The sequence below is a fragment of the Kogia breviceps genome, chromosome 7, assembly GCF_026419965.1.
Source record: "Kogia breviceps isolate mKogBre1 chromosome 7, mKogBre1 haplotype 1, whole genome shotgun sequence".
In the NCBI taxonomy this organism is placed as follows: Eukaryota; Metazoa; Chordata; class Mammalia; order Artiodactyla; family Physeteridae; genus Kogia; species Kogia breviceps.
The window spans coordinates 25,863,262-25,889,920 of NC_081316.1; the positions used below are offsets into that span (position 1 = coordinate 25,863,262).

At 40.9% G+C, this 26,659-nt stretch overlaps 1 protein-coding gene and 1 pseudogene across 4 annotated transcripts in view; one reads left to right on the top strand and one right to left on the bottom strand.

The window, feature by feature from the left end:
• QSER1 (glutamine and serine rich 1) overlaps positions 1-25,275 on the bottom strand; it is a 73,936-nt gene extending 48,661 nt beyond the window's left edge. Inside the window, exons 1-3 of one of the 4 annotated variants that reach the window (XM_067038040.1) lie at positions 24,763-25,275; positions 22,895-22,993; positions 7,683-7,704 (exon numbers count right to left, since the gene is read on the bottom strand). Coding sequence is in view for 3 of the 4 variants with exons in the window: in XM_059069864.2 (XP_058925847.1) it covers positions 24,763-24,950 (188 nt within the window). In the remaining variant the exon portion in view is untranslated. Of the gene's footprint in view, positions 1-210; positions 319-7,682; positions 7,705-22,894; positions 22,994-24,762 lie in introns of those variants that run through there. The other 3 variants (XM_059069864.2, XM_067038039.1, XM_067038038.1) reach the window with 3 other exon arrangements.
• LOC136794573 (large ribosomal subunit protein eL20 pseudogene) lies at positions 4,148-4,667 on the top strand (annotated as a pseudogene).
• Positions 25,276-26,659: the final 1,384 nt, after the last annotated feature.

Consider the following 26,659-nt stretch of genomic DNA (forward strand, 5'->3'; position numbering starts at 1 on the left):
TCCTTTTCATTGAATTATATGAATTTATCACAATTATGTTTATCCATTCACTTACTGATGAACATTTGGATTGTTTCTAGTTAGAAGCTACTATGAATAAATGTACCAGGAGCATTTTTGTATATTAGTCTTTTGTGGACATATACTTTCATTTCTCTAAGTTAAATATCTAGGAATGGAATTACTGGGTGATAAGGTAGGTGCACGTACCATTTTACATTAGCATCAGTAATTAACATTCCGTTTTTGCTTTACATCCTTGTCACATGATCTTTTCAGTCTTCTTACTTTTAGCTATTCTAGGTAGGTTAAGTGGTATCTCACTGTGGTTTAATTTGCATTTCCCTAATAACAAATGATGAGGAGCATCTTCTTATATGCTTATAGACTATTCTTGTAGCTTCTCTTGTGAAGTTTGTTCAAAGATTTTGCCCTTTAAAAAAAATTGGGTTGTTAGCCATCTTACTGGGTTGTAAAAAGTTTTTTAAATACAGTCTGGGACTTCCCTGGTGGGGCACTGGTTACGAATCCTCCTGCTAACACAAGGGACACGGGTTCAATCCCTGGTCCGGGAAGATCCCACATGCCGCGGAGCAACTAAGGCCACGCGCCACGACTACTAAGCCTGCGCTCTAGAGCCCGCGAGCCACAACTACTGAGCCCATGTGCCACAACTACTGAAGCCCGCGCACCTAGAGCCCGTGCTCCGCAATAAGAGAAGCCACCACAATGAGACCCGCGCACCACAACGAAGAGTAGACCCCGCTCGACGCAACTAAAGCCAGTGCACAGCAATGAAGTCCCAATGCAGCCAAAAAATAAATAAAATTTTTTTTTAAATAATAAAATATTTAAAAATAAATAAATAAATACAGTCTGGATCCACATTTTTTTTTTGGTCAGATAGGTGTATTGTGAATGTTTTCTTCCAGGCCGAAGTTCTAACCAATTAATTTAATTGTGGTAAGAGCACTTAACATGAGATCCACCCACTTAAAGTATACAATACAGTACTGTTAACTATGTGCACCATGTTGTACCGCAGATCTGCTCATGAACGATGAAGAGCTTACTCATCTTGCATTAACCAAACCTCTGTATCTGTTGAACAAATAGATACGCCTGTCCTCCTCTGACAGGCTCCCATTCATAAACTGCGCGGCCAGGTTGCCCACCAGCCCTGGCCGGATGCCGCACTCCATCCTGTCTGCTACTTGGACGAGCTGCCTGGCGACGTCCCAGGTGACTTCCTCTTGACTTCAGAATCTCCCACAGCAGCTCAAGGCAGGTGGGAAAAGACCAATGCCCTCAAGGCGTGGAGCGTGCCCACTTCCAGTAATTCATTATTTTTTTATTGTGGAGTAGCACTCCATTATACAGATGTACCAAAGATACACCCCACATATCCTCCTCTACCCAGCCCCTGGCAATCACTAATTTTTCTGTCTCTATGCATTTGCCCACTTGCAACATTTCATATAAATGGAATCATATTATATTATATGCTAAGTGAAATAAGTCAGAGAGACAAATATGCGGAATCTAAAAGACCAAATCAATGAACGAACACAACGAAACAAAAACAGTCTCATAGATACAGAGAATAAACAGGTGGTAGGATGGAGAGGGACGAGCACAATAGGTAAGGGAGATTACAAAGTACAGACTCCCAATTACAAAATAAATGATCCACAGGGGTGAAATGTACAGCCTGAGGAATACAGTCAATAATGTTGTAATAATTTTGTATGGTGACAGATGGTAACTATCTCGTAATGTACAGAAAGACTGAATCACTATGTTGTGCACCTGGAACTAACATAGTGTTTGTTGTAAGGTCAATTATGTTTAAAAGAAAAAAAAAAAAAAAGTAAAGCCAAATCATGAAACTCTTCTGCTCAAATCCTTCCAATGGCTTCCCACCTCACGTTAGTAAAAGCCAAAGTTCTTACAATAATCCTCAATGCACTAAGTGACCTAACTGCTGCCCCCTTAAACCTCCAATTTTATCTATTTTCCACTCCAGCCACACAGGTCTCCTGGCTCTTTCCTCATACATACTGAGTTGGTTCACCTCATTTCCCCTCAGGTCTCTGCTCAAGCTTCATCTCACTGAAGACTTCCCTGACCACCTGATATAAAATAACATCCTTCCTCTACCCTCTCTACACATCGCCTAACCCTCTTTTCTTGCTTTATTTTTCTCCATAGCACTAATAAACATTCAACATTATTTACTAGTTTGCCTATTAGCCACTGAAATGAAAACTCCATTAGGACAGGGTCTTTGCTTTCATCACTGCTAAACCCCAACACCCAAAACATTACGTTGGCCAAAAAGTTCCTTCGGTTTTTAAGTTTTTTAAAAAAGGCACATTTTCCATTTTCACCAAGAACTTTATTGAACAATGTATTCACTGTTTTGTTCCACTACCTTCTGCCATTTTTCAGGCAACTTCATTAATTCCATCTTCTCAAAACTTTTTATATTCTTGAGCAAAGAACTGTTCCAAGTGCCTTTTATAGTCTTCCAGAGAATTGAAATTTTTTCCATTAAGAGAATTTTGTAAAGACCGAAATAAATGGAAATCCAAAGGTGCAATGTCTGGTGAATATGGCTGATGAATCAGAACTTCCCAGCCAAGCTGTAACAGTTTTTGCCTGGTCATCAAAGAAACGTGCGGTCTTATGTTATCTTCATGGAAGATTATGCCTTTTCTGTTGACTAATTCCAGAGGCTTTTCCTTGAGTGTTGCTTTCAGTTGGTCAACTGGAAGACGTACTTGTTGGAATTAATCGTTTTGTTTTCTGGAAGGGTCTCATAACAGAGGACTTCCTTCCAATCCCCCCACCTTCTTTGAATGAAGACCGGCCTTTGGTGTGGTTGGTGGTGATGTATTTCGCTTGCCCCACGATCTCTTCCGTTCTACTTTATTGTACAGTATCCACTTTTCATTGCCCGTCACAATTTGTTTTAAAAACAGAATGTTTTCGTTACATTTAAGTAGAGAATCACATGTGGAAATACGGTCAAGAAGGTTTTTTTCCCTTAACTTGTGTGGAACCCAAACATCAAAGCGATTAATGTAACCAAGCTGGTGCAAATGATTTTCATCGCTTGATTTGGATATTTTGAGTATGTCGGCTACCTCCCACACGGTATAACACTGACTGTTCTCAATTAATGTCCCAGTTTGATGGCTATCAACTTCAACTGGTCTACCCAACCGAGAAGCATTGTCCAGAGAGAAATCTCCAGCATGAAACATCACAAACCACTTCTGACACATTCAATTAGTCACAGCACCTTCTCCATACACTGCACAAATCTTTTTTTGCACTTCAGTTGCATTTTTACCGTTCTTGAAATAATAAAGCATAATATGCTGAAAATGTTGCCTTTTTTCTTCAATATTAAAATGGCTACACAAAAATTCACCAATTTTGATAAGTTTTTTTAAAAAATGCACGCTGATATGACAGCTGTCACAATACAATCGGACAAAATTGTTTCAAATGAAGTTGAAGACAACTAAGCGCTACTAGAGCCGTCTTACAGAAAACACCAAACGAACTTTTTGGGCAACCCGATAGTATCTGGCACATTGTAGATACTCACAAATAATTACAATCTATGTTCAGTTTCAGAAGAGAAATCATGGTTAAGTTACAGCTCAATCACCTCTCAAGCAAATACGTACTGAGTACCTAACCCGATTGACAGACATCCCGATAAGAATTGGGAAATAGAAAAATGAAGGATCAAGCTAGCAGGCCAGCCCTTTCTAGGAAACTGAATACCTGGAGACTTCTATCAATTTTAGGCATTGTACGAGAGTTTTCAATATAAAGTAGAGATCTAACTGGGCCACTATTCAATGGATTTAATTATTGAAGCCCAAATTAAGAACGTTCTACACCATATGTCATAGAGGGAGCAATACAGATAAATACCCTCTCAATAATTACATAAAAATAAATTGGCTTTAAAAAAACAACTTATATATAAAGCACAATGGGATAAAGATTATACGTGATATAAAAATTAGCTTTGAGTGAAACAGTAGTTCAATGAATTTTTTAAAACCAGTTAAAATTCCATGCTTCCCGCCTTTTTGAGGGTGGCGGCGAGCACAGATGGAGCGCCATGAAGGCCTTGGGGACACTTCAAGAGTACAAGGTGGTGGGGTGCTGCCCGCCAAATGGCCCACACCGCCCCTCTGTCGCATGCAAATCTTTGCACCTAATCATGCTGCCAAGTCCCGCTTCTGTTACTTTGTGTCTCAGCTGAAGAAGATGAAGAAGTCTTCAGGGGAAACTATCTACTGTGGACAGGTGTTCAAGAAATCTCCCAAGGCTGAAGAACTTCCGCATATGGCTGCACTATGACTCCTGCAGAGACCCCCACAACGTGTACCGGCAGTACCAGGACCTGACCGCAGCCAGCACCATCACCCAGTGCTACTGACACATGGGCACCCGGCGCCTTGCCCGGGCCCACTGGATCCAGATCATGGAGGTAGAGGAGATCACAGCCAGCAAGTGCCGCTGAGCAGCAGCCGAGCAGTTCCACGACTCCCAAGATCAAGTTCCCGCTGCCCCACCGGGTCCTCTGTCACCAGCACAAGCCACACTTCACCACCAAGAGGCCCAACACCTTCTTTTAAATGCAGGCCCTCCCCATCCCCAGGTCTGCCCAAATAAAACTCACTGGGAAAACCAGAAGAAGAATAAAAAAATTCCATGCTTCCCTCAAAAAATTAAACATAGTCACCATATGGCCTAGGAGTCCCATATCTAGGTATATATACTCAAGAGAACTGGAAATACATATATGTTCACACAAAAACTCATACATGAATGTTCACAGCAGTATTATTCATGACAGTCAAAAGGCAGAAACAATCCAAATGTCCAACAATAAATGGGTAAGTGTGATACAGCCATACAATGGAATATTACTCAGCCATAAAAAGAAAGGAAATACTAATACACGCTACAACATGGATGAACCTTGAAAATACTATTCTAAGTGAAAGAAGCCAAATACAAAAGTCCACATATAGTATGATTCCATTTCTATAAAATGTACTAAATGAGCAAATCCCTGGAGACACAAAGTACTGTGGTTGCCAGGGTTTAGGGAGAGGGGAGAATAGGAAGAGACTGCTTATGAGCATGTGTTTCCTTCAGGGGTGATGGAAAATGTTCTAGAACTAGATAGTGGTGATGGTTACACAGTCTCATGTAACTACTACTGAACTATACATTTTAAAATAGTGAATTATGGTAATCCCTGGTGGTCCAATGGTTAGGACTCCGTGTTCTCACTGCCGAGGGCCCAGGTTCGATCCCTGGTCGGGGAACTAAAATCCCATAAGCCATGAGGCACGGCCAAAAACAAAACAGTCTTTATTTGCAAACATAATTTTAAAAAATAAAAATAAAATAAAATAGTGAATTATATGATTTGTGAACTATAGCTCAATAAAAGTTACAATCATCCAAACTTAGTGATTATGGGTAATTTTTCATGAGGTGTGCAACATCATCAAACAAGAAGGTGGTTATAGATAGGCTTGATGTCATGCATGTATTTAATCTCCCTCCTGTGATTGGCCCATCTCCATATACCATATAATAAGGGGATTTTTTTTGTTAATCTGTATATAATATTTTTAAGGTTTTAAAACAAGTTTCAAAAATATGTTTTTTTTTATGGTTTTAAAATAAGTTTCAAAATAATCTGATGGTCACTGGCTTGCTGAAGTTGTTTATTTTTTTCAAACAAAAGCCAGCTTAAGAAAATAAAAATTTATCCTGGGAAAAAAAAAAAAGGGCTCAAAACATGGTCTTTGTTTCTAATTCCTATACCTAAATATGAGCTCCTTTGAATAAATGTACATTTATTTAATATAATAGTAGCTACCGTAGTATAGCCCTTTCTAGCCCCCAAGGCCTGGATGGGTGGTAGGGTGAGAAAGAGGACTTTTACTACCCCTACATACTCCAAGCACTACAGGAGCTAAGGTCTAGGGAAGAGGAAGGAGCCAAGGGTTAACAGTCACAGTTGTGTCGATCTTCAGATTCCCAACCAAGCACACAACTTCCATCCCCTCCCCATACTTTCAAAGTGGGGTACAGACTCAATCTTGAGGATAAGAATTTTGCAGGGGGAAGTAACATTTTCCTTCAGTTGCTGTTACTTAAATTCCAAATTTAAAAACTGACGTTTTCCTCAAAATTAAAACAAACCAAAAGAGATTATTCAGTTACCACTCTCTACCTTGTTTACTGTAAGTATGACATTCTTTCCGTAAGCCTCTTTACAAATTTTAATCTAATTTGTTTAACAAAGAAAATTAAGTTTTAAGGCAGATGAGAAAGTTGTAGAAAAATCTTATCTAAAATGGCAAATTTGTGCAGTGAAGATGGCATATGATCATAAGAAAAAATGCTTTGAGTGTATTACTGAGAATAAGCTGTCTTATGGTTTATATCCAGATATTAATAACATGTACAGATCTTCTCCTTGGGTAGCATACTCTTATGTCCATAATACTTAAGAAATAAAACACATTCCAAGTTTTAAAAACACATTCCAAGTTTTAAAATCAATCAGCAAAAATTCCATGAAATATGTTAAATCCCAGGTAAACAAGCCAGTACTTGCACACAAGTAATAAGTTACCCAAGACTGAATGAATGATTTTGCCTTAAGTAGTCATATGATTTTCTTCTCTGTTAAAGAACTTGGTCACTGAAAATATACTCTAATATAATAAAAACAGAATTTTCTTTAAATGTGGAAAATATTGTTTTAGTCTTAGGGTATTATCAACTTTTCAAAGTTGAGAAAGATAACCCTGGATTGGAAGTTAGGAGGCCCAGATTCCAGTCCCGATTCTGCAAATTACGTACGTCAAGATTTTCAGCAAAGCACAGGGGGTCCTAGTTTTCCTCTTTATGAAGCCTAATGTTCTGCATATTTCTAATATTCTGAGTTAAGCTAAATAGTTTTACTTCATCTATCACACAGTATTCTTCAGTATAAAATCTGTCTTCAAAATGAGGACAGTGATAACACCAAGTTCACTGAATTAACTTTGCATGTATGTAACTTTGCATGTATTATAGTCTGAGGATTAAAAACAAGAAAAAACCCTGAAGCATAAGAAGAATCAGCCCTTATTAAGGAATTATTTATTGTGAGTTTGAAAAAATAAACTAATGAACCATGAAACAACTATGTAACAGCTGTAAAAAAAAAAAAAAAAAACACACACACACACAAGCTTTGCAAATAAGCCACAGGATTCAAATCCAGCTCTGTACTTTACAAATTCTGCAACTTGAGGCTAACCACGTAGTCTCTCTATGTCTCAGTTTCCTCAACTGTAAAATATGGTGAATAGTAACATGCACATTCATAAAGTTGTGAGAGTAAACAATAAGGCATATATATATATATATATATATATATATATATACATATAGCATTTAGTGCAGTACTATGTTTGGCACATAATGTTCAATCAATGCTATTATTACTGCACCTAAAGGTGAGGTCTGAATTTATACAACTGACATTTACTGACTGCCAAGCATGCTAGGCACTAGAAGGCACAGAAATAAAAAGGCATAAGTAAATAAACAAACATTACATAGTGTAAGAGGCTTACCTCTAGGAAACGCAGCTGAGTACTGAAAGAAAGAGGAGAAAGTATTCAAGGAAAGAAAAAGAAGATTATTTCAGGAAGAGATAATACCATATGTAAAGACCTAGAAATGTAAATAAGATAGATGGTACATTAGTAGACCTTTCAGTAATTCTGCATGGGTGTACTAGGGACGGGGCTATGAGTCGGACAGGACCCAGATTATAGAAAATTATATGACAAAATCACATTTATCTTCAAGGGAATCAAGAGCCTCTAAAGAATTTTAATCAGTGTTAAATGATTAAATTTGTATTTTAAAAGAATGGTTTTTAACCAGAGGTGCTCATCAGCATCATCTGGTGGGTTTTTTCAAACTATACACTCCCAGTTCTCACTTTCAGAAGTTCTTTATTAGTAATTCTAAGATGGGACCATGTAAGTCACTTTGAAAAAGCTCTTAAAGCAATTCTGCCATATACCAAGAGGAGAGAATCACTCTTAGAAGGATAATCTGATAAGCACTGTGAAGAAGAGCAAGCCTAAAAGTTGGAAGGCCAAGATCCTACTGCAGAAATCCAGGTAAAAAATTATAAGGACCGAACAGTGGCAACATTTATAGACATTTGAGAACTCTTAAAAGGTGTTCATAAGAGATAAATTGGGAAATAATCAAAAGAGGGCTAGTGAACATTCCCACTTAGAGCTGGAAATTAAAAATTGGGTATCATTACCAGTGGGGTTATCTGTGAAGTTATGAAATGGATGAAATTGCCAAAAGAGAGTCCTCCCTGAGAAATGGGGCTGAGGGCAGAAGCGATTGAGACATTACTTTTGGAAGACACAGCAATCAGCGAAAGACTCCATGGAAAGGGGAGATACTAAGCTAACACTGTGCCAAACCACAGAAAGAGAGGAAAGAGTTATGCATGGCCTGAGGTGGGAAAGCTTGCTATATAGAGCAGCTGAAAGAAGACTAACATGCTTCAAGTGTACTGAGGGAAGGGGACAGCGGCAGGAGACCCATTCACCGGTAAAGTAGTAGGCAAGGGGCAAACATGAAAAACCTATGGGGGTACAGTAAGGAGTCTGGATTCTATTCCATGCGCAATGGAAAACAACTGAAGGATTTTTAAGCAAGGGAGTGACTAAATACATTTTTAAAAGGTGACTCTAGCTGCTATGTGCTACAAAACTTACCCTCAGTTCCCAAACTAAAATTGAAAGCAAAGGGAATCTTAAACTCAAATAGGCCTTTCATTGTCATAACAGCCCTTTCATACAAGCATTACTATGTAAGTAGCTCCAAGTTTTACTAAAAATTGCTTTAAAAGCAAGTGTTAAGGGATGTAGAGTTTAATGAACTTGGCTACCAACTACTCAGTAATTCCACTGTGATGTCCTGTAGTTTAAAAAACAGTGAAAATAATAAAGTTGTCGATGGTAAAAGATACCTCCCTTCTCTTGAACCTGACTGCAGAATATCATATGAAAAGAGACAACTCTGTGTTAAAAATAGTGAACCTTTCAGGAGATTAATGGCTATAGTAAAAAAAAAAAAAAAAAAAGGCTATAATCACAAGTGTTGACAAGGATGTGGAGAAACTAGAATCCTCATACACTGCTGGTGGGAATGTAAAATAAAATGATACAGTCACTTTAGAAAAGTCTGGCAGCTCCTCAAAATGTTAAACACCATTATCATATGACCCAACAATTCTACTCTTAGGTACATGCACAAGAAAAGTGAAACATGTTTTCATTTAAATACTTTTATGAAAATGTTCACAGCAGCATTATTCACAAGAGCCAAACAGTGAAAACAACCCAAATGTCCATCAACTAGTGAACAGAAAACAAACGAGCTATATCTAAACAATGGAATATTATTCCATTATAAGTATTTATAAGTACTGATACTCGCTACAACATGGATAAATCTCAAAAACGTTATGCTTAGGCAAAGAAGCCAAACACATTTTTCGATTCCATTTATATTAAATGTCCAGGAAAGGCAAATCTATAGAGACAGAAAATGGATTAATGGTTGCCTAGGGAGAATGGGGAGTGAGGTTTCTTTCGGGGGTAATGAAAATGTCTAAAGATTGGACTGTGGTGACACTGTGGTGACATAAACATACTAAAAATTATTGAATTGTACACTTAATACAGGAGAATTTTATGGTATATAAATTAAATCTCAATAAAGCTGTTAATTTTTTAAAAGTACTGGAGGAGTCAAATGGCCTGGAATCACTATCTCTAATGGGACCTTAGCAACTTACAGCTTCTTTGGGCCTTCATTTTTCTTTTATTAAAGACTACCTCACAGCACAGGTAACTTCTATATACTGCATCACCTTGGCGCTTCAGGGGCCATTAGGGGTAGGTTCTGCAGGAGATCAGAAGGCAGAAGAGAGAAGCCTGAGTATTATCTGTCCATTCCCTCCCTGTATCACAACCACGGTTCCAGCCATGCTGCATCTCTACACAACTACAGTTCCTTCTGGGCTCCAATAACTGGTGCCCAGAAGTGGCCCTTCACAGGCCCAGAAGTGGCTTCACACTGCTGCTACTCACTCAGTGTCTCAATATCCCTTTTTGGTTCCCTTGACTCTGCTCCCAACCGTAATACTGAGCCCTTCACCAAAGTAACCGCAAATGAATCATCTAAGAGAAATTACATTTCATGCAGGCCCCCAACTGATAACTGTATAAAGGAGGTACAATTGGTATTTTGTACCAACAAGTCACTGTTAAATCAAGTATGATTTCTTGAGATAAGTAAATGTATTTTAATTTTATATACATCAGTGATCTTTATAAAAAAATCCTACTTCATTTTGTGTAAACAATACATTTAAGTTTATTAAAAAGAAAGTGGTTTTGTTTTCACTAACAAGGTGAAATGAGTAGTATGGTATTTCCTGCCTAGTGGAGCAGTAGAACATATTCAAAAATGAATCTACCAGTTCCAAACATTATCCACAACAAAGAGAGAGAGATTTTGTCATCTGTAACAGATGCCCAAGAAAGACAATGCCAAAGTCAAGGCTACTCAGAGTTTCCGTCTGTTGTTCTGTTGGAAAATAAATGAAATGTGTTGGTGATGTGGCATATGCTGGGCTATATGCATGATAACAAGAGTCTCCAAGACCTGGATTAGACACGATTCCAAAGTTCCATCTCATCTTCCTTTTTTATTTCTGTCATCACCTGTATTACTGACCTCTCCATTGAACAAAGAAAACATTTCAGGTCCAATTTTTCCCAACCCCAATATTTTTCTAGAACACTTTTCTTTTAAAAGAAATACGTCTGTCAAAGCAAATTATTTTGTGATTTGAACTGCTGCAGTAATGTATTAACTATCTGTAATGTCCAGAGATTAGCATTCATTTAAGAGGTGGACAAAAATGGTCACGTGGGCCCTGTATGATTCTCTCTCATTTCAGGCTATGAAGGGATTATTGAAAATGAATTAATACATAGCTGGTTACTTCTTACAATACACGATAGAGTCCATATTTCCATGATTCAAATGTATAGGTGCTATGAAATATTTTAGTTTAGTTTCTTCAATGCATCTTCTTGTTTGTGGCTTAGTCTTTCCCTTACCAAATTAAATTTCTTCCTTGTTTGAGAAACTAGTAGAGCTGAATTTTTAGTCACCACAATTTTCTTCACTAATATTAACATGGTCTAGGATTTCTGGCATTAAGTAAGGAAGTCTTTCTAAAGATATACACTTATCACAATAATTCACACTTGTGAATAGTTCTGTAGACAAACATTTATACATCTTTGGTTTATTATAAGAACTTAATAAATAACATTTCAGAGGAAAGAAAAAGATTTTCAGGAGAATCAAAATCCAAAGCTTAATATTCATTTTGACACTCACTGTACTTTTTCTTCTTTCTCTATACATTTTTTTTTTTTTTTTTTTTTTTTTGCGGTACGCGGGCCTCTCACTGTTGTGGCCTCTCCCGTTGTGGAGCACAGGCTCCGGATGCGCAGGCTCAGCGGCCATGGCTCACGGGCCCAGCCGCTCCGCGGCATGTGGGATTTTCCCGGACCGGGGCACGAACCCATGTCCCCTGCATCGGCAGGCGGACTCTCAACCACTGCGCCACCAGGGAAGCCCTCTAAATGTGTTTGTTTTGAAATTTTCCATAATAAAAATGTTGCTGCTGTTTGTAGTAGAGAAAATCAACTTCTAAGTGGCTAATTTGTGTTCTAGATTTGTTGTTGGTCCACAACAAAGGTTAATGCAGAGGAAGAAATTGTAATTAACATTAGAAAAAAATTATATATTTTGAAACAACAGTTAAAGAAGATTTCATAAAATGTTATTCAAGTGCCATAATGTACAAGCTGAAGTACCTTAAAATTTCTTAATAAACATGTCCGTTAAGCGTGAATAACAGACATACTCATTCCAAAGTATATTTTAGGAGGAGGATGCTAAAATGTCCATAAAAAGGTGCACAATACATAAATGTTAATTAGCCGATACTATATTAGCTGTTAATAGCAAGTTTGGAACCATCATCTTCTATGCCATATTAAAATCCGGGAAGTTAAAGAGGATCATATTCAGCCCAAACTTGCTCTTGTTAAAAACGAAAAAAGTTAATACAAAGATATTAACTAACAGCAAAAGACCATCTCTAGTTTTTGTTTTTTGTACAGCCACAGTGCTACTTAAATCCCATCCTTCCAAATGGTTCACTTTTATTTTGGCTCTATACCACTAGACCTTTTGTGGCTCTGGCCAAATCGAACTCTGACTTCAGTAGTTTACTGTCTGTTTAAGTGGGGATAGTATCAGCTGTTTTTACCAGATCAATAATCATTTTTGCAGTTTGCTCAATATGAGATATGTTTAAAAATGTTAAGCCATCTAATTTAAGCAGATCCAAGCAAAAGTACTTTAGCTTATCCACATTTTTGTGTTTGCCAAGCTTCACTGGGTCAGACAAATCTGGTCTCAAGTTATTTAAATAAGATCAGTGATCACACAGTAATGAGAATGATGGCATTAAATCATATGAAAATTTCCTTATTTTATGTTGTTATATCCCATAAATGCCTACAGGCTTACCAACATAGGTTAGGCTACACATGATCAGGATCCCTAAAGAACCTTAAACTTACAGAGGGCAAATTTAAACTCTGAAATATTAGATACTAAGTCAAAGCAGAATATACTCTAGTATTAAATATATTCTTTATTAAAATCAATACCTATTGAAGACTATTATGTGACAGATATATTGGGGAGGGAGAAGGTGGGAGGGGAGGACTAAGCAGGTCAAGTTGGATTGTTAAGAAACATCCAAGGGTTAATGGACAGGGACCAACAATAAACAAGAGTAAAGAAATATTTAACATCAAGGACTGATAAATGCTATGAAGAAACTTAAAGCAGGGTACTAGGCAACACAATGATAAAGCAGGGTATTGATGGGGGCAGGGGTACTAAGGAGTGACATTTTGAACTGAACGCAGTGAGGGAGAAAGCCATGTAGATAATCAGAGGGAAGAGTGGTCCTAGTAGAGGAAACAGCTCAAAGACCCCGAGATAAGAGCATTCCCACTGCTGTTCAAGAAACAATGGAAAAATGGCATGTTTCACTCAGAGATAAAAGAGACAGAGGGCAAAGGAGAATCTGTGGTCAGATTCCAGAAAAAAATGAAAGAAAAATGAGTGGATATGCTAAAACCAGGTCCATGTCCTCCCATTTACCTCTTCACATAATATCTTCACACATTTTCTAACACAGCTGGCACAACGATTAACAAATACTTACTACTGATCAAAAAGAAAAAGAAAAACTGATTGCAAAAAGGCCCAGGCTGGAAAAGGCCTAGCTAGACTGGCCCAAGTGAAAATTCAGAAACTGTGTGTTGGTAGCAGCCTGGTAACAAGTTATCTAGCATGTTCCTAAAATTTAAAACCACAGTAGCAGCAACAAAGCATAAACAGTTAACAAAGAAATAAGATTTTTTTGTAAGCAAGTTTAGCAAAAGAGCAGGCAATATGTTTTTAAACAAAACCTGCAGTCTCATTTGAATCACTGGAAAAAAAAATTATCTTATTGAAGATTACCACCATCAAATCTTTGTTCAAATATCACTATTTCAATTAGCCTGCTATTTAAATCTACAATGCCTGCCCCATCTACCTTCCATTCTTCGTAACCCTGTGTTTTCTTATATCACCTACCAACATACTAGATAATTCACAAAGTTATGTTTATTATTTATCATCTGTCTCATTCCACATACCCAGTTTAAATTCCACCAGGGCAGGGATGTTGGTTTTGTTTGCTGATGTATTCCAAGCTCCCAAAGCAGTGTTTAATATATGAGAGGTGCTCAGTAAACATCTCTAAAACTCCCATACCTTATGGCAACCGTTCAAACTGGTGTAAGCCCATGTTCCCAAGTTTTCTCCAAAAACTTTTAGTCAAAGTATGCTCTGGGAAAATAATTCTAATTTTTAAAGTAATTGAGAAAGTACAACCTTCCAGCACAAACATTAACACCCAAGAGACCCAACATCTTTTCTCCCCCCAACACCCTTCTTAAAAGTCTCCCATCACGAATGCCTTTGACTTTTTTCATCTGCCAATTCTACTGCATCCTAAATCCCCACAGCCAAAAGTTTTCCCCAAGAGCCAGGACACTGACTGATCAACAGTCTCTGAAGTCACACTTCATGGGTTCAAATCCTGCCTCTGCCACTGACTAGCAGTGACCTTGAACACGTAACAGCTCTCGGTTTCAGTTTCCTTGTCTGTGAACTGGCTAACAACACTACCCATCTCACAGAGTTGTGAGAATTAAATGAGATAACGCATGTAATAGTAGACCAGTGCCTGGCACATGGTAGGCATTCAGGATCTGCTGGTTATCACTAACAGCTAAGGCTCAGGTCTCAGCACTCTACTCCCCTTCCTTCCCAGAAATCTTAACCTCTGAGATTCCACTGTTGTCTCTATACAAATGTCTATTCAGACTCCCTAAATTCGCCTTTCTGGTCTTGTCTGCTGAGGACAAATACTTTAAACAATATACAAGTGTTATAAACGAACACTTGGTGGGGCTACTTAGATTTGGCAGTAAAGGAAGACCTTTATGAAGAGATGATTTTTAAGCAGAGATAAAAAAATGGCAAAAAGAGGATGATAAGATAACAAACAGCATTAGCATCACCTAAGAACTAGTTAGAAATGCAAATTCTTGGGCTCCGCCTCAGACCTACTAATTCAGAAACCCTTGAGTTAGACCCAGCAACCTGTGTTTCAACAAGCCTTCTGGGTGATTATGAAAGACCCTTAAATTTGACAACCACTGATCTAGGGTTAGATTGTGTCAGAGAAGGGAATACCAGACTTGTTTTAGCCTTAGGACATCTGCACGTGCTCTTTCCTCACATTTCAGGGAAATGCTACTTCTTCAAGCAGGAAATTTTCTTGTTTGTCTACTTTCTGACTCCCACTCTCCGCAAGAAAGTAAATTCCACAACAACAGATGTTGTCTATCTTAATTACCATCGAATCCCCAATGCTTAGAAGAGGTACATGGAATATCTGTTGAACAAAATGAGTGAACATTTTAGGTATTTTTCTTCACTGCATCATTCTCCAGTCACCAGAAAAAGGTCAACAATATTTCCCTTGTTCTTACTTTTTAACATGTACCCTTGTCAACAATCTCAGGCAATTTGATCTTTAATGTCTCTCACATCCATTCCTTCCTTTCTATACCAATATCACCACCAGTCTCCTATCCCCTCTGTGAGGATTAATTTTGCGTGTCACCTTGATTGGCCATGGGAAGCCCAGATTAACCACTGTTTCCGGGTGTGTCTGTCAGAGTGTTTCTGGATGAGTTAGCATTTGAATCAGTGAAGTCAGTAAAATAGACTGCCCTCCCCAGTGCTGGCCAGCATCATCCAATCCATGGAGAGGCTGGAGGAATCTGTCCTCTTCTGCCTGTCTCACAGTTTGAGCTGAGACACCTCATCTCATTTTCTCCCGCCCCTGGACTAGGATTTACATCATGAGCTCCCCTGGTTCTCAAGTCTTAGAACTCAGACTGAATTACCCCATAGGCTTCCCTGGTTTCAAGGCTGCAGAGAACAGACATATTTATAATATATATCCCCTATTGGCTGTGCTTCTCTGGAGGACCCTCATACTACCTCCCTCCTGTCTGGTCTGATGAACTGCCTCTCATTTGGTGTCCTGTTTTCTATCTCTGCCAATTTTAATCCATTCTGTACTTGACTGCCAAATTAATCTTATTAAAACACTTTTCTTGCTAATACCATCATCGTTGTCATCATCATCATTCTTCTCAAAAACCTGAATTTCAAAGCTCCCTACTGAGCTGTAGAGACTGACCTCCATGGCCTGTCATCAAAAGCCCTCCAAAATCTAGTACTGATACCCTGTGCAAGAGTATTATTCTGGTGACCTCCTCAATGAAACACACCCTTGTGTAGTCTTCCTCCCATAAGTCTTCACCAGGCCCAGGACTGCTCTGACCAGCAGACTGCGACAGAAGTGATGCTGTGCCAGTTCAAGCACCACCCCTACCTAGTCCAGCAGATTCCACTTCCTCCCTCTTGGAACACCTGCTCTTGGAAGCTCCCTCTTTCTGCTAATACTTTATTCCATTTACTCAACGTTAACAATAATTCAGATCAGTTTGTATGCAATACACCTGAAAAATGCTTCCCTGATCCCCTTGAACTAGATTATAATTTTTCCTTCCAAGCCCCCAAACATTTTCATACTTCTTAAAAAGAAACAAATACTCTGCCTAGTACTATAGTTATTTCATTCATTCACTGAATGCTTAACGGGCACTTACAATGTGCCAGACATTGTTCTAAGTGCTGACAATATCGCTAATATTCTATTTTTTAAAATTAATTAATTAATTAATTTAAATATTTGGCTGCATTGGGTCTTCATTGCTGTGCGCTGGCTTTCTCTAGTTGCAACAAGTGGGGGCTACTCTTCACTGCGGTGCGTGGGCTTCTCACTGCAGTTGCTTCTCTTGTTGCAGAACACAGGCGCTAGGCGTGCAGGCTTCAGAAGTTGTGGCACGCGGGCTCAGTAGTTGTGGCTCATGGGCTCTAGAGCGCAGGCTCAGTAGTTGTGGCGCTAGGGCTCAGCTGCTCCATGGCATGTGGATCTTCCAGGACCAGGGCTCAAACCCGTGTCCCCTGCATTGGCAGGTGGATTCTTAACCACTGTGCCACCAGGTAAGTCCCAATATTGCTAATAGTCTATACGCTATTCTATATGCTAGACACCATTCTAAACACTTTGCTATGTTCTCATTTAATCTTCAAAAAAGCTTCCTCCTTTCACACAGGGAACTTCAGGCACAGGGAAATTAAGAACTTGTTTAAGATCATACTGCAAGTGTTGGAGTCAAAATATAAACTCCCCCAAATTCTGACTTCAGAGCTATGCTATCAACCATTTCTCTAAACTGCCTTCTACAGATGTGAACAAGACAGCTTCCTGTTCTCATGGAATATGCATTCTACTAGTGGTGGTTAGTGGTATGGGGAAAGGGTAGTGATAAATGATACATATAAATCTATAAAATTACTTCAGAGAGTGATAACGCTATGAAGAAAATAAAACTCTGGCTGTAATACAGTGACGAGAAGTTACTCTAGATAGGGCAGCCAGAGAAGGCCTTGCTGAGGAGGTAACATGTGGGAGAAGACCTAAATGTCCAGAAGAAGCAGCAAAGCAAAGACTTGTAAAGGAAGTTCAGATAAAAAGTACAACTAGTGCAAAATTCCTACAGACACAAATATCTTAGCATGTTTCAGGAACAGAAATAAGGCCCATGTGGCTAAAGGATGGTGGTGGGAGCGGAATGCTAAGGTTGGAGAATTAGCCAAGGCCTTGTAGGCCACGATAAGGACTTTGTATTTTCCTCTGAGTAACACGAGGAGGTTTTAAGGAGGGTAATGACATTACTTGATTTATATTTTGAAATGTTAACTCTGGCCGATGCATGTTTAATAAACTCTAGAAAGGCCAAAGTAGAAACAAGGAAAGCAAGAAACAAGGAGGCAACTGCAATTGTCCACGTGGGAAATTATATATATGGAGATCAAACCAACAGGATTTACTGAGGGAGTGGATATGAGAGGAAAGAAATGAATCATAGATGTCTCCAAACTCTTAGGCAAGAGCTACAAAGTAAACGGTAGTATTATTTACTGAGGTAGGGAAGATTAAAGGAGGACTTGGTTGGGGGGTTAGGGTGATAATCATGTTTTTGACATATTATGTTTGAAATACTTATTCAATATCGAAATGGAAATGACAGAAAGACACCTAGATATGAATCTAGAGATATAAATTTGAAAATCTTTTAATATATATGGCAACTTCACTGAGAGTGAGTTGAAAGAAAAGAAAAAGGATGGAGCTCCAAGCGTCACTTGTTGAAGGGCACTCCAACATTTACAAGCCAAGTAGAGAGGCAGCAAGTATATCATCCTGTCACCCTTCTGGATTACAAGTTTTGTTGTTGTTGTTTTCTTTAACGAAGTATAGTTGATGTACAATATTATATTACACCTATATGTTACAGGTGTATAATATAGTGATTCATAATTTTTTTTTTTCTTTTTTGCTGTATGCGGGCCTCTCACTGTTGGGGCCTCTCCCGTTGTGGAGCACAGGCTCCGGATGCACAGGCTCAGCAGCCACGGCTCACGGGCCCAGCCGCTCCGCGGCATGTGGGATCTTCCCAGACCAGGGCACGAACCCATATCCCCTGCAACGGCAGATGGACTCTCAACCACTGCGCCACCAGGGAAGCCCGTGATTCATAATTTTTAAAGGTTACACTCCATCTATTGGATCACAAGTTCTTTCAGAGGCAGGACAGTGTCTCTTTCATCTTTACGGTACCCTGTAGAACTTAGCTTAATAACAAAAACTCAGAGATGCTCAGTACATTCTAATGAGTGAATGAATGCTTGCCATTTGATTTCTCAAGCTTTCACTGAAGAAATATAACACTTGATAAAGGCAACAGTGCCTTGCATATAGTGGACACTCAAATATTTGTTTAATGAATGAAAGAAAAATCCTGGACTGTGTTTTGCTATACACATTTTAGTACTCAAATTGTCCCAGAGAGCATGGCAAGGAAAGGTAGCAAGCAAGCAGCAGCCTACATCTCCATACTTCCAACCAATGACCATCACAAATGCCCTAAACCCTTCATCCTGGTCCCTACTACAGGGTAACAGGGGAAGATGGGGAATGGTACTAGAGACTGCAGTAAGGAAAAGAAGGGCTTTCAATTCCCACACTAAAGCAGAGTTCTAGCTTTCATGTCATAAATATGTATTAAGCACCTATTATGTGCCAGACACTAAAGTACCAGGTATACAGCAGTAGGCAAAACAGATAGTGTCCTTCAAAGAACTTCCATTCTAAAGAGGAAGGTATCTATTACATAAATAGCATATAGGTATGTAGTTATACTTATAAGAATTTTGTGGAAGCACAGTAAACATATACCATTGCTCAAAATAACAGGGGGCCAAGAGTGGAAGGCAGGAGGTTTCTAACATGAAATACCTTAAGAAGTCAGGTTGGGAGGTAGGGAAGGGGTGAGAATTAGTTAGGTGGAGGTAACAGCATGTATCAGGGTTTTAAGGTAGAAAGGAATTTAGGATGTTCCAAGGAATTTCAGATTGGCCAATAAATGCAGGGCCATACACAGCACATTCCAGATTTTTTAAAACTTGACCTTAAGGTGTAGCAGTAGCAACGGAAAGCTTTCAAGCAAAGGAGCAACACGATCAAACTGGCAGATCTGTGTTTTTAAAAATCACTCTGAATGCTACGAAGAGAATGAATTGAAGCGGGGGAGGAAGAGGAAGGGACTTGGAATTTGGGGTTGGTAGATGCAAAATATTACATTTAGAATGGATAAACAATAAGGTTCTACTGTAAAGCACAGGGAAGTGTATCCAATCCATATTTTAAGAAAGAATATATATATATGTGTAGAACTGAGTCACCTTGCTGTACGGCAGAGACTGCCACAACTTTGTAAATCAACTCGACTTCAATCAAAAATAAAGAATAAAAAAAATAAAACAATGAATTGAAGGAAGGAAAGAAAAGGTTTAAGATTACTTAGTTATCCAAGTGAAAAATAATGGCTTGGATCAGGGTGGAGCAGTAGAGACAGACAGTAGACAATTTCAAAATATATTTAAGAGATACAAAAAAAAATAGCAAGGCTTGGTGACTGAGCACACACAACTCTCAGGTTCTGGCCCGAGCAGCTAGGTGGACAGAGGTGCGACTTACTGAGAAAGGCTTCACTAGACAAGCAGAGGTAGGGTGGATGGGGAAAGTATGAGTTCATCACTAATGATTCTCGTAATACACCCAAGTAAAAGCTCAAAGGGGTAGATGGATATGCGATTAGGTGCTCAGAAGAGGTCTGGGCTTTAGACACATATATGGGCATCTCCAGAGATGGTATTAAAGTAACGGGCATGGATGTGATATCCTCAGGAGAAAGCACAGAATGGACAAGAAATCCTATCAGTCCCAAGCCCCAAGGAAACAACATGTGGAGATTAGAAGAATAAGAACTAGTGAAGAACAGGAAAAAGCAGTGGGCCAGAAAGAAGGAAAACCAGAATATACAGTGCTATGGAAGTGAAAGGAAGCATGTTTCAATTAGGAAAACAAACGGACAATGGTGATAAAGAACACTGAAATAAGGATATTAACGCCGGTTAGGTTTCCAGGCCAGTTACAAAAGTTCATTAACCCATTACATAGGTATATTACAGCTTTAGACTATCTTACCATGATGTAGTGCAGTACAGTAATGAAACATGCAGGCTTTAGATCCACAATGCCCAGGTTTAAATCCCAGCTCCACTACTTACTTGCTATGTGGGTCTACGTTTATTAATGTCACGATGCCTCCGTTTCCAATTCTTAAAAGAGAAGGTAAAAATAATACCTACCTCAAAAGACTACTTACTATGAGGATTAAATAAACTAGTGTGGGTGTTTATCACTTAAAACAGTAGCTAGCACAAATTAGTTGTCAGCAAATGATAGCTACTATTACTTACAACATTGTTTTTATGGGAAAATACTTTCTGAACAACAGAAGCTTATAACCTTTCACTAATTTGGGATTGTCTCTACTCCTTATAAACTGTGATCTTACAGGTCTCATTACAAAAGCCTTGAGGGAAACGTTAGATTTAAAACTTACTCAAAAAGTCCTCGGCCTTCCCTGGTGGCGCAGTGGTTGAGAGTCCGCCTGCCGATGCAGGGGACACGGGTTCGTGCCCCGGTCTGGGAGGATCCCACATGCCGCGGAGCGGCTGGGCCCACGAGCCGCGGCCGCTGAGCCTGCGCGTCCGGAGCCTGTGCTCCGCAACGGGAGGCCACGACAATGAGAGGCCCGCGTACCACCAAAAAAAAAAAAAAAGTCCTCAATATAGTAGCTGACCATTCTTAGAGAAGCTAATCATTGTTTTCTTTTATGGAAGGGTACCTCTCACACTCACTGCACACTCATACTATAATCAGAAAGAACTTATGTATTAGGAAATTCTAAAAACTGGTGGCAAAAAAAAAAGGCTGTTTCAAGTCAAAAAGGCAAAAAACAAATATAATTCTATTTTAAAACAAAATATTTCCATTTAGTCACTTTCTGGTGTAACTAAACACAAAATCTATCATCACCATAATGAAACAGTCTGTCTCTTCCTGTTCTGTACAAGATATAAATGTCAGGGAGAGAAAAGGCACAGGTCTGTAGCTTCCTGATGATCATCTTATTTCCAAAAGCATGGAAAGGTATTTATAGTATCTAAACTAGTGCCACAAAGAGCATTTCCAACCACATGGTGATAGGCAAAGATATGCTCATTTGGTCCCTGAAACTGAGACGATCCCAAATAAATGGAGATTTATCAATATATGACCAGGTCCTACCTCTGAACTTCCCATATACGTACCAAGCACTATTTTAGAAACATTCGGAAATCTCTCTATACACTCGATTTAACGTATCAATAAAATGCTTGAGTTTTCCCATTAGCGCTTTATTTTTCAATTGTTAAAACAATGGAAATACCTAATATCTTATGGAGCTGTTATACCAAAATATTGTTTACTACGCTGTTTCCTATCAACTGATGAAAATGTTTCATTTCAGGACCAAGTAAAGACATAAGATAGGATGTAAGATCCCATGTCAGTAACAACTGAATGTCATTACCATCTGTTAGCTTCTGAATAGGTTACTGGAAACAAGGTGACAGGCTAACTCCTTATGGATAAGTATCCATATTACGTCATCACAACTAGTATTCATTTCCACCTTCAAGAAAAACTGCCAGGGACTTCCCTGGTGGCGCAGTGGTTAAGAATCTGCCTGCCAATGCAGGGGACATGGGTTTGAACCCTGGTCCGGGATCATCTCACATGCCGTGGAGCAACTAAGCCCATGCTCCACAACTAGCCTGCGCTCTAGAGCCCACGAACCCCAACTACTGAGCCCGCATGCCACAACTACTGAAGCCAGAGCGCCTAGAGCTTGTGCTCTGCAACAAGAGAAGCCACCGCAATGAGAAGCCCGCGCACTGCAACGAAGAGTAGCCCCTGCTCACTGCAGCTAGAGAAAGCCCGCGTGCAGCAACAAAGACCCAATGCAGCCAAAAATAAATAAAATTTTAAAAATTTTTTAAAAAAAGAAAAGAAAAACTGCCAAAAGGGGGAACAAAAATATTCAACTGATACACGAATTATGAAACAGCTTTTTAAAATGTTACAAAAATATGAATAGGCTCCTGAAAGCACAGAATACTTAAAGGGCATATTTCAGATTCAGTATTTTTTATAGAACTGAAATGAACGAGCACATCACAGTTTGAGGAATAAAATGAGGTACAATTAAGAAGTGTGTGTGTGTGTGTACAGATGGCCTGATCCTAACACAAGATGTTAACAAAGCAAGTTGATGGGGGAGGGGGAAAGCCTGCATTTTCTATGCTATAATTTGGCTAACTCCACCCCCAAAATATATTTTAAGAGGGGAGGGGCTTAGCATTTAAGAATCAGTAATTTCGAATAAACAGAAAATAAATCCCTTTTAGATTATGTGTTCCAAATAAATCTACTTACTGTTTTCAAATGTGTTTGGGAAGTCATTCTTTGTTACTTTGATAAATAACATTTGGAAAATATGACAAGTAGATTTTAGTTTCTTGACTCAGAAGTATTCTGCTAAAAGAAATAACAGAAATAACTAGATAGCATTTGTTTCATGTACCTAATAAAACAGTTGTCATTTAAAACATAAAATATGCTGCACAAATACCTATCACTGCTGTTCCCTGAAGAGAAAGTAATTTTAATTTGTAAATTATGGTATTTGATGCAAAAGCTACTTGAAAAATATAGTCAAATTACCACCAAAAAACCCCAAAAAAAACAAAAAAAGGGAAAAGTGCCATATATTTTTCATAAAACTCCTTAAAATGTCTTAACTGTATATAATACAAAGTTATGACTATTTCTGAAGTCTCAGCATTTAATTATTTAGCTCCAAATTGGCACATCACATTATTATTTTTTTAACCCCATCTCTTTTAAACAAAGGACCTAAAATTTTCTAAGAAAGCGTACTTCCCTTTTCTTGAACAATTTTTTCTCATTCTCTCACAATCACCCCAAGGTACTATCTAAGACAAAGACCAGCTACTCTTCGCACATATTTTCCAAATCATGAACGTGGAACTTTTATAAAAACAAAGAAGATAACCTAGAATACTGTAATATATAAAGTAAAAAAAAAAAAGTTCACTTCTGTTGTGACAATAATAAAGAAATCTGATGAGATCATAAAACCACGAAGCTTCCTGTTGGTAGCTGAGGATGAAGTCATTAGCAACCCAGGATTCCCTGGTCCTTGTAATCAGAAGCTGCACCTACCAGATTCTTCATTGTTCGGCAGAGGTGTCTTTAAAACACCCCGCTCCCGAATGGTCCAAACCAAACCACGCCTTCCAGTTATCATTCAAATGGACCGTTTCACGTTTCACAGTGTGGCACTACTACACATTTCCCGCGAGCTTAAATATCTAGTAAGAGTCAACATTTTAGATTCCCTTGGTCATGCTGGAGCAAAGATGAACTCTTGAGCCCCACGCTACATAATGAACCGGGGCTTCAGAAACCGAGATGGAGAAGCATGCTTCTGTTCTTCAACCTTTATGGCCTTCACCGACCGCCCCTCACCTCCAATTTCTTCCCAACTTTAGTCACCCCAAGGAAAAGAGAGATTCCATACTTCCTGCTGTTGTTAAAAGAGGAGGACACCCAAGAGTAACTTTGAACGCGTATACGAGAAATAGCTTCATCTTGGCCACCACGGCAAACATATGTCACCCAGCCACGGTGCAGCGTTCGCGCCCCAACGGGCCCCCTCCTAGGGCCCACGCCCCCGGGGTTCTCCCGCAGCACAGCCCTCCCGGGTCCCCCAATGTCAGGGACGCGGTTCCGCGCCTCTTCCTCTCCCGCCTCCCCCACCCTCACACTCACCGCCGGGGCCCCCAAGACCACATTGTCGGTTCCAATACAATGGAATGTCACTGCCCCGAACCTCTCGGCGCCCCCCTAGCCCCCCTCGTACCCCCGGAACCAGTCCCGAGTCTCCCTGATCGCCGAGTTCAGCCACGAACCCAAACTTCACCATGTGAGAGCCCGGACCCAGGAGGTGACGGGGACCCACGACTCCCGCCCAACCCTCCCTTTACCCTCGGTCCCCGACCAGCTCCGGCTGCGAGTCCCGCACTGGGCGCCCGCACCCACCCCGAGACCACCCCACAGGAGTCCTAAGCCGTCTCTCCCGGCCAGGGCTAGGGTGAAGAGACGAGTGGAGGGCTCCCAGCCGGCCCGGACCCCTGGGCGGGGCTGCACAGGGGCGAAGGCCCCAAATGCATCCCTGGCCTTTCCTGGCTAACCACGACCCCGCCGCCCACCCTCCCTACCTGGCCTTGAGGCTGGGGCTGGTGCTGCTGCTGCAGCTGCTGCTGGAGGCGGCGGCGGCGGCCGCGGCTCGGGGTTCGTAGGCCCAGGCGGGGGCGGGGGGTTGTGCGGTGGCGTTGGCGGGGGCGGCGGGGGGTGCGGGCGGCGGCGGCGGGTCGGCGAAGCCGGAGGTCGCGTAGTTCCTGTCCATCGTGGGGGTTGCGTAGGGAGGGCGGGCAGCAGCGGGGGCTCCTCTAGGGCCCAGCGAGAGGGGGACGGGAGGGGAGGGAGGGGGCGGGGGGAGGAAGAGGAGGAGGAGGAGGCGGCGGCGGCGGCGGAGGGAGCTGGCCCCCTCACATGGCCCCGGCGGGCGGACGGGCGAAGGGCGCGCTGGCCGGTCTGTGTCGGGGGAACCAGAGCCGCGGTGCGCGGCAAGGTCCCAGCTGGGCGTCAGAGAAGCGGCGGCATCCGCGGCCGGGACTCACGGCGGCGGCGGCTGCGGTCGCTGCGCCCCATGTTGGTGGATTTCCCAGGATGCACCTCCCGCCCCCCTCCGCCCCGCGGCCTCGCCCCGCCTCCCCTCGGCGCCCCGCGCCCGCGGCTCGCGGGCCAGGCGGGCGGACCGTGAGGCCTCCGCCGCCACCGCCGCCTCTGGAGGGCCAGCCGGGGCGGAGAAGGCTTGAGGCCTGTCCGGCCCAGCCGGCTCCGGGAACGCGGAGGGGCGCCCGCCAGCCCTAGCCCAACGGGCCGCGGACTTCCCGCCCTCGTCTGCTCCAAGGGGAGCTGTCCGCGCTCGCCGCGCCCCGCGTGGGAAGGGGCCGCGCCTGCCGTTAGTCCTCGCGAGGGAGGGGAAGTTGAACGGAAACCCAGCGCAGGGTGCTGCAGAGGGGGAGGCTTGTCAGCGCTTTGCCTGGAGTTCGTTATTTGACCCTTCGAGTTATTTTGAGCGACTCAAATACTCAGTTCCCACATCGCGATTCCTTTCTCTGCGCCTCGTCCCAAACTAGAAACAGCTGAGCGGGCTGTTTTAGAGTTCCGTTTACTCCCTTCCTGCCCAAAGCTTGGTGGGCTAGAGGACCCTTTTCCTGCTGTTAGGGGAGATTTACATTCAAAGAAATTCCAATTCAAACGTATTATTTTCCAATCCTCGTTGAAGGACTTTTCCCAGGGGCTCTTATTAACTGTCCCCACCCTCCTCCTTGGGGATTTTTCTCATTCTGGGTTTCAGAATCGTCTGTCCGAAGATAAATACTGCCTCTTCATTGATTAATGCAGTTACCATCTGGATGACTTTAATTACCATAAATTTAAACTCACTGTGCACACGTTGAGATGGACTTTTTGTTTGAGACTTGGAACTTCAGCAGGACTCTACCCCAGACATTTCCGGTCAGACCTCCAAGCTGTTTGGTGGGGGGTAAATTAAAGATTATTTGCTGTTCTTCTAGTGTATGCCAGAGCTGTTTCTTTAGTAACGCACGAGTAGTGAAACTTAGGGATCATAGAAATCATCATTTGGTCCTTAAGGCATAAAGTAAAAGTTAAAAAAAACCGTAAAGTTTATTGACCACCACCCTTAAAAAAATCAATACAGGTTTAACACCTATTTATGTGCTTAGCAGAGAAATCTATCCCTCAAGATAAGCTTGACAAAGGTTAAGCAAATCAGACAGGCATAGTAGAAGTAATAAATTTGATACATTATCTCACTATTTAAAAAGCAGTTTAAACTTCAGTAATACCTGGTATTGGATCTGCTATTCCTTCTGAGATTAATTTTGTTCTGGGAGATTCTGTTTTCCTCCTGGCGCCTACATCCTTTTGTTCCTATTCATTCCTTTTTGTAAGTCTTTCGGCACCTGTGATGCTTGGAGTCTGGTCCGGGGTGGAGAAGCAAGGAAGTGAGTAGTCGTTATTTAC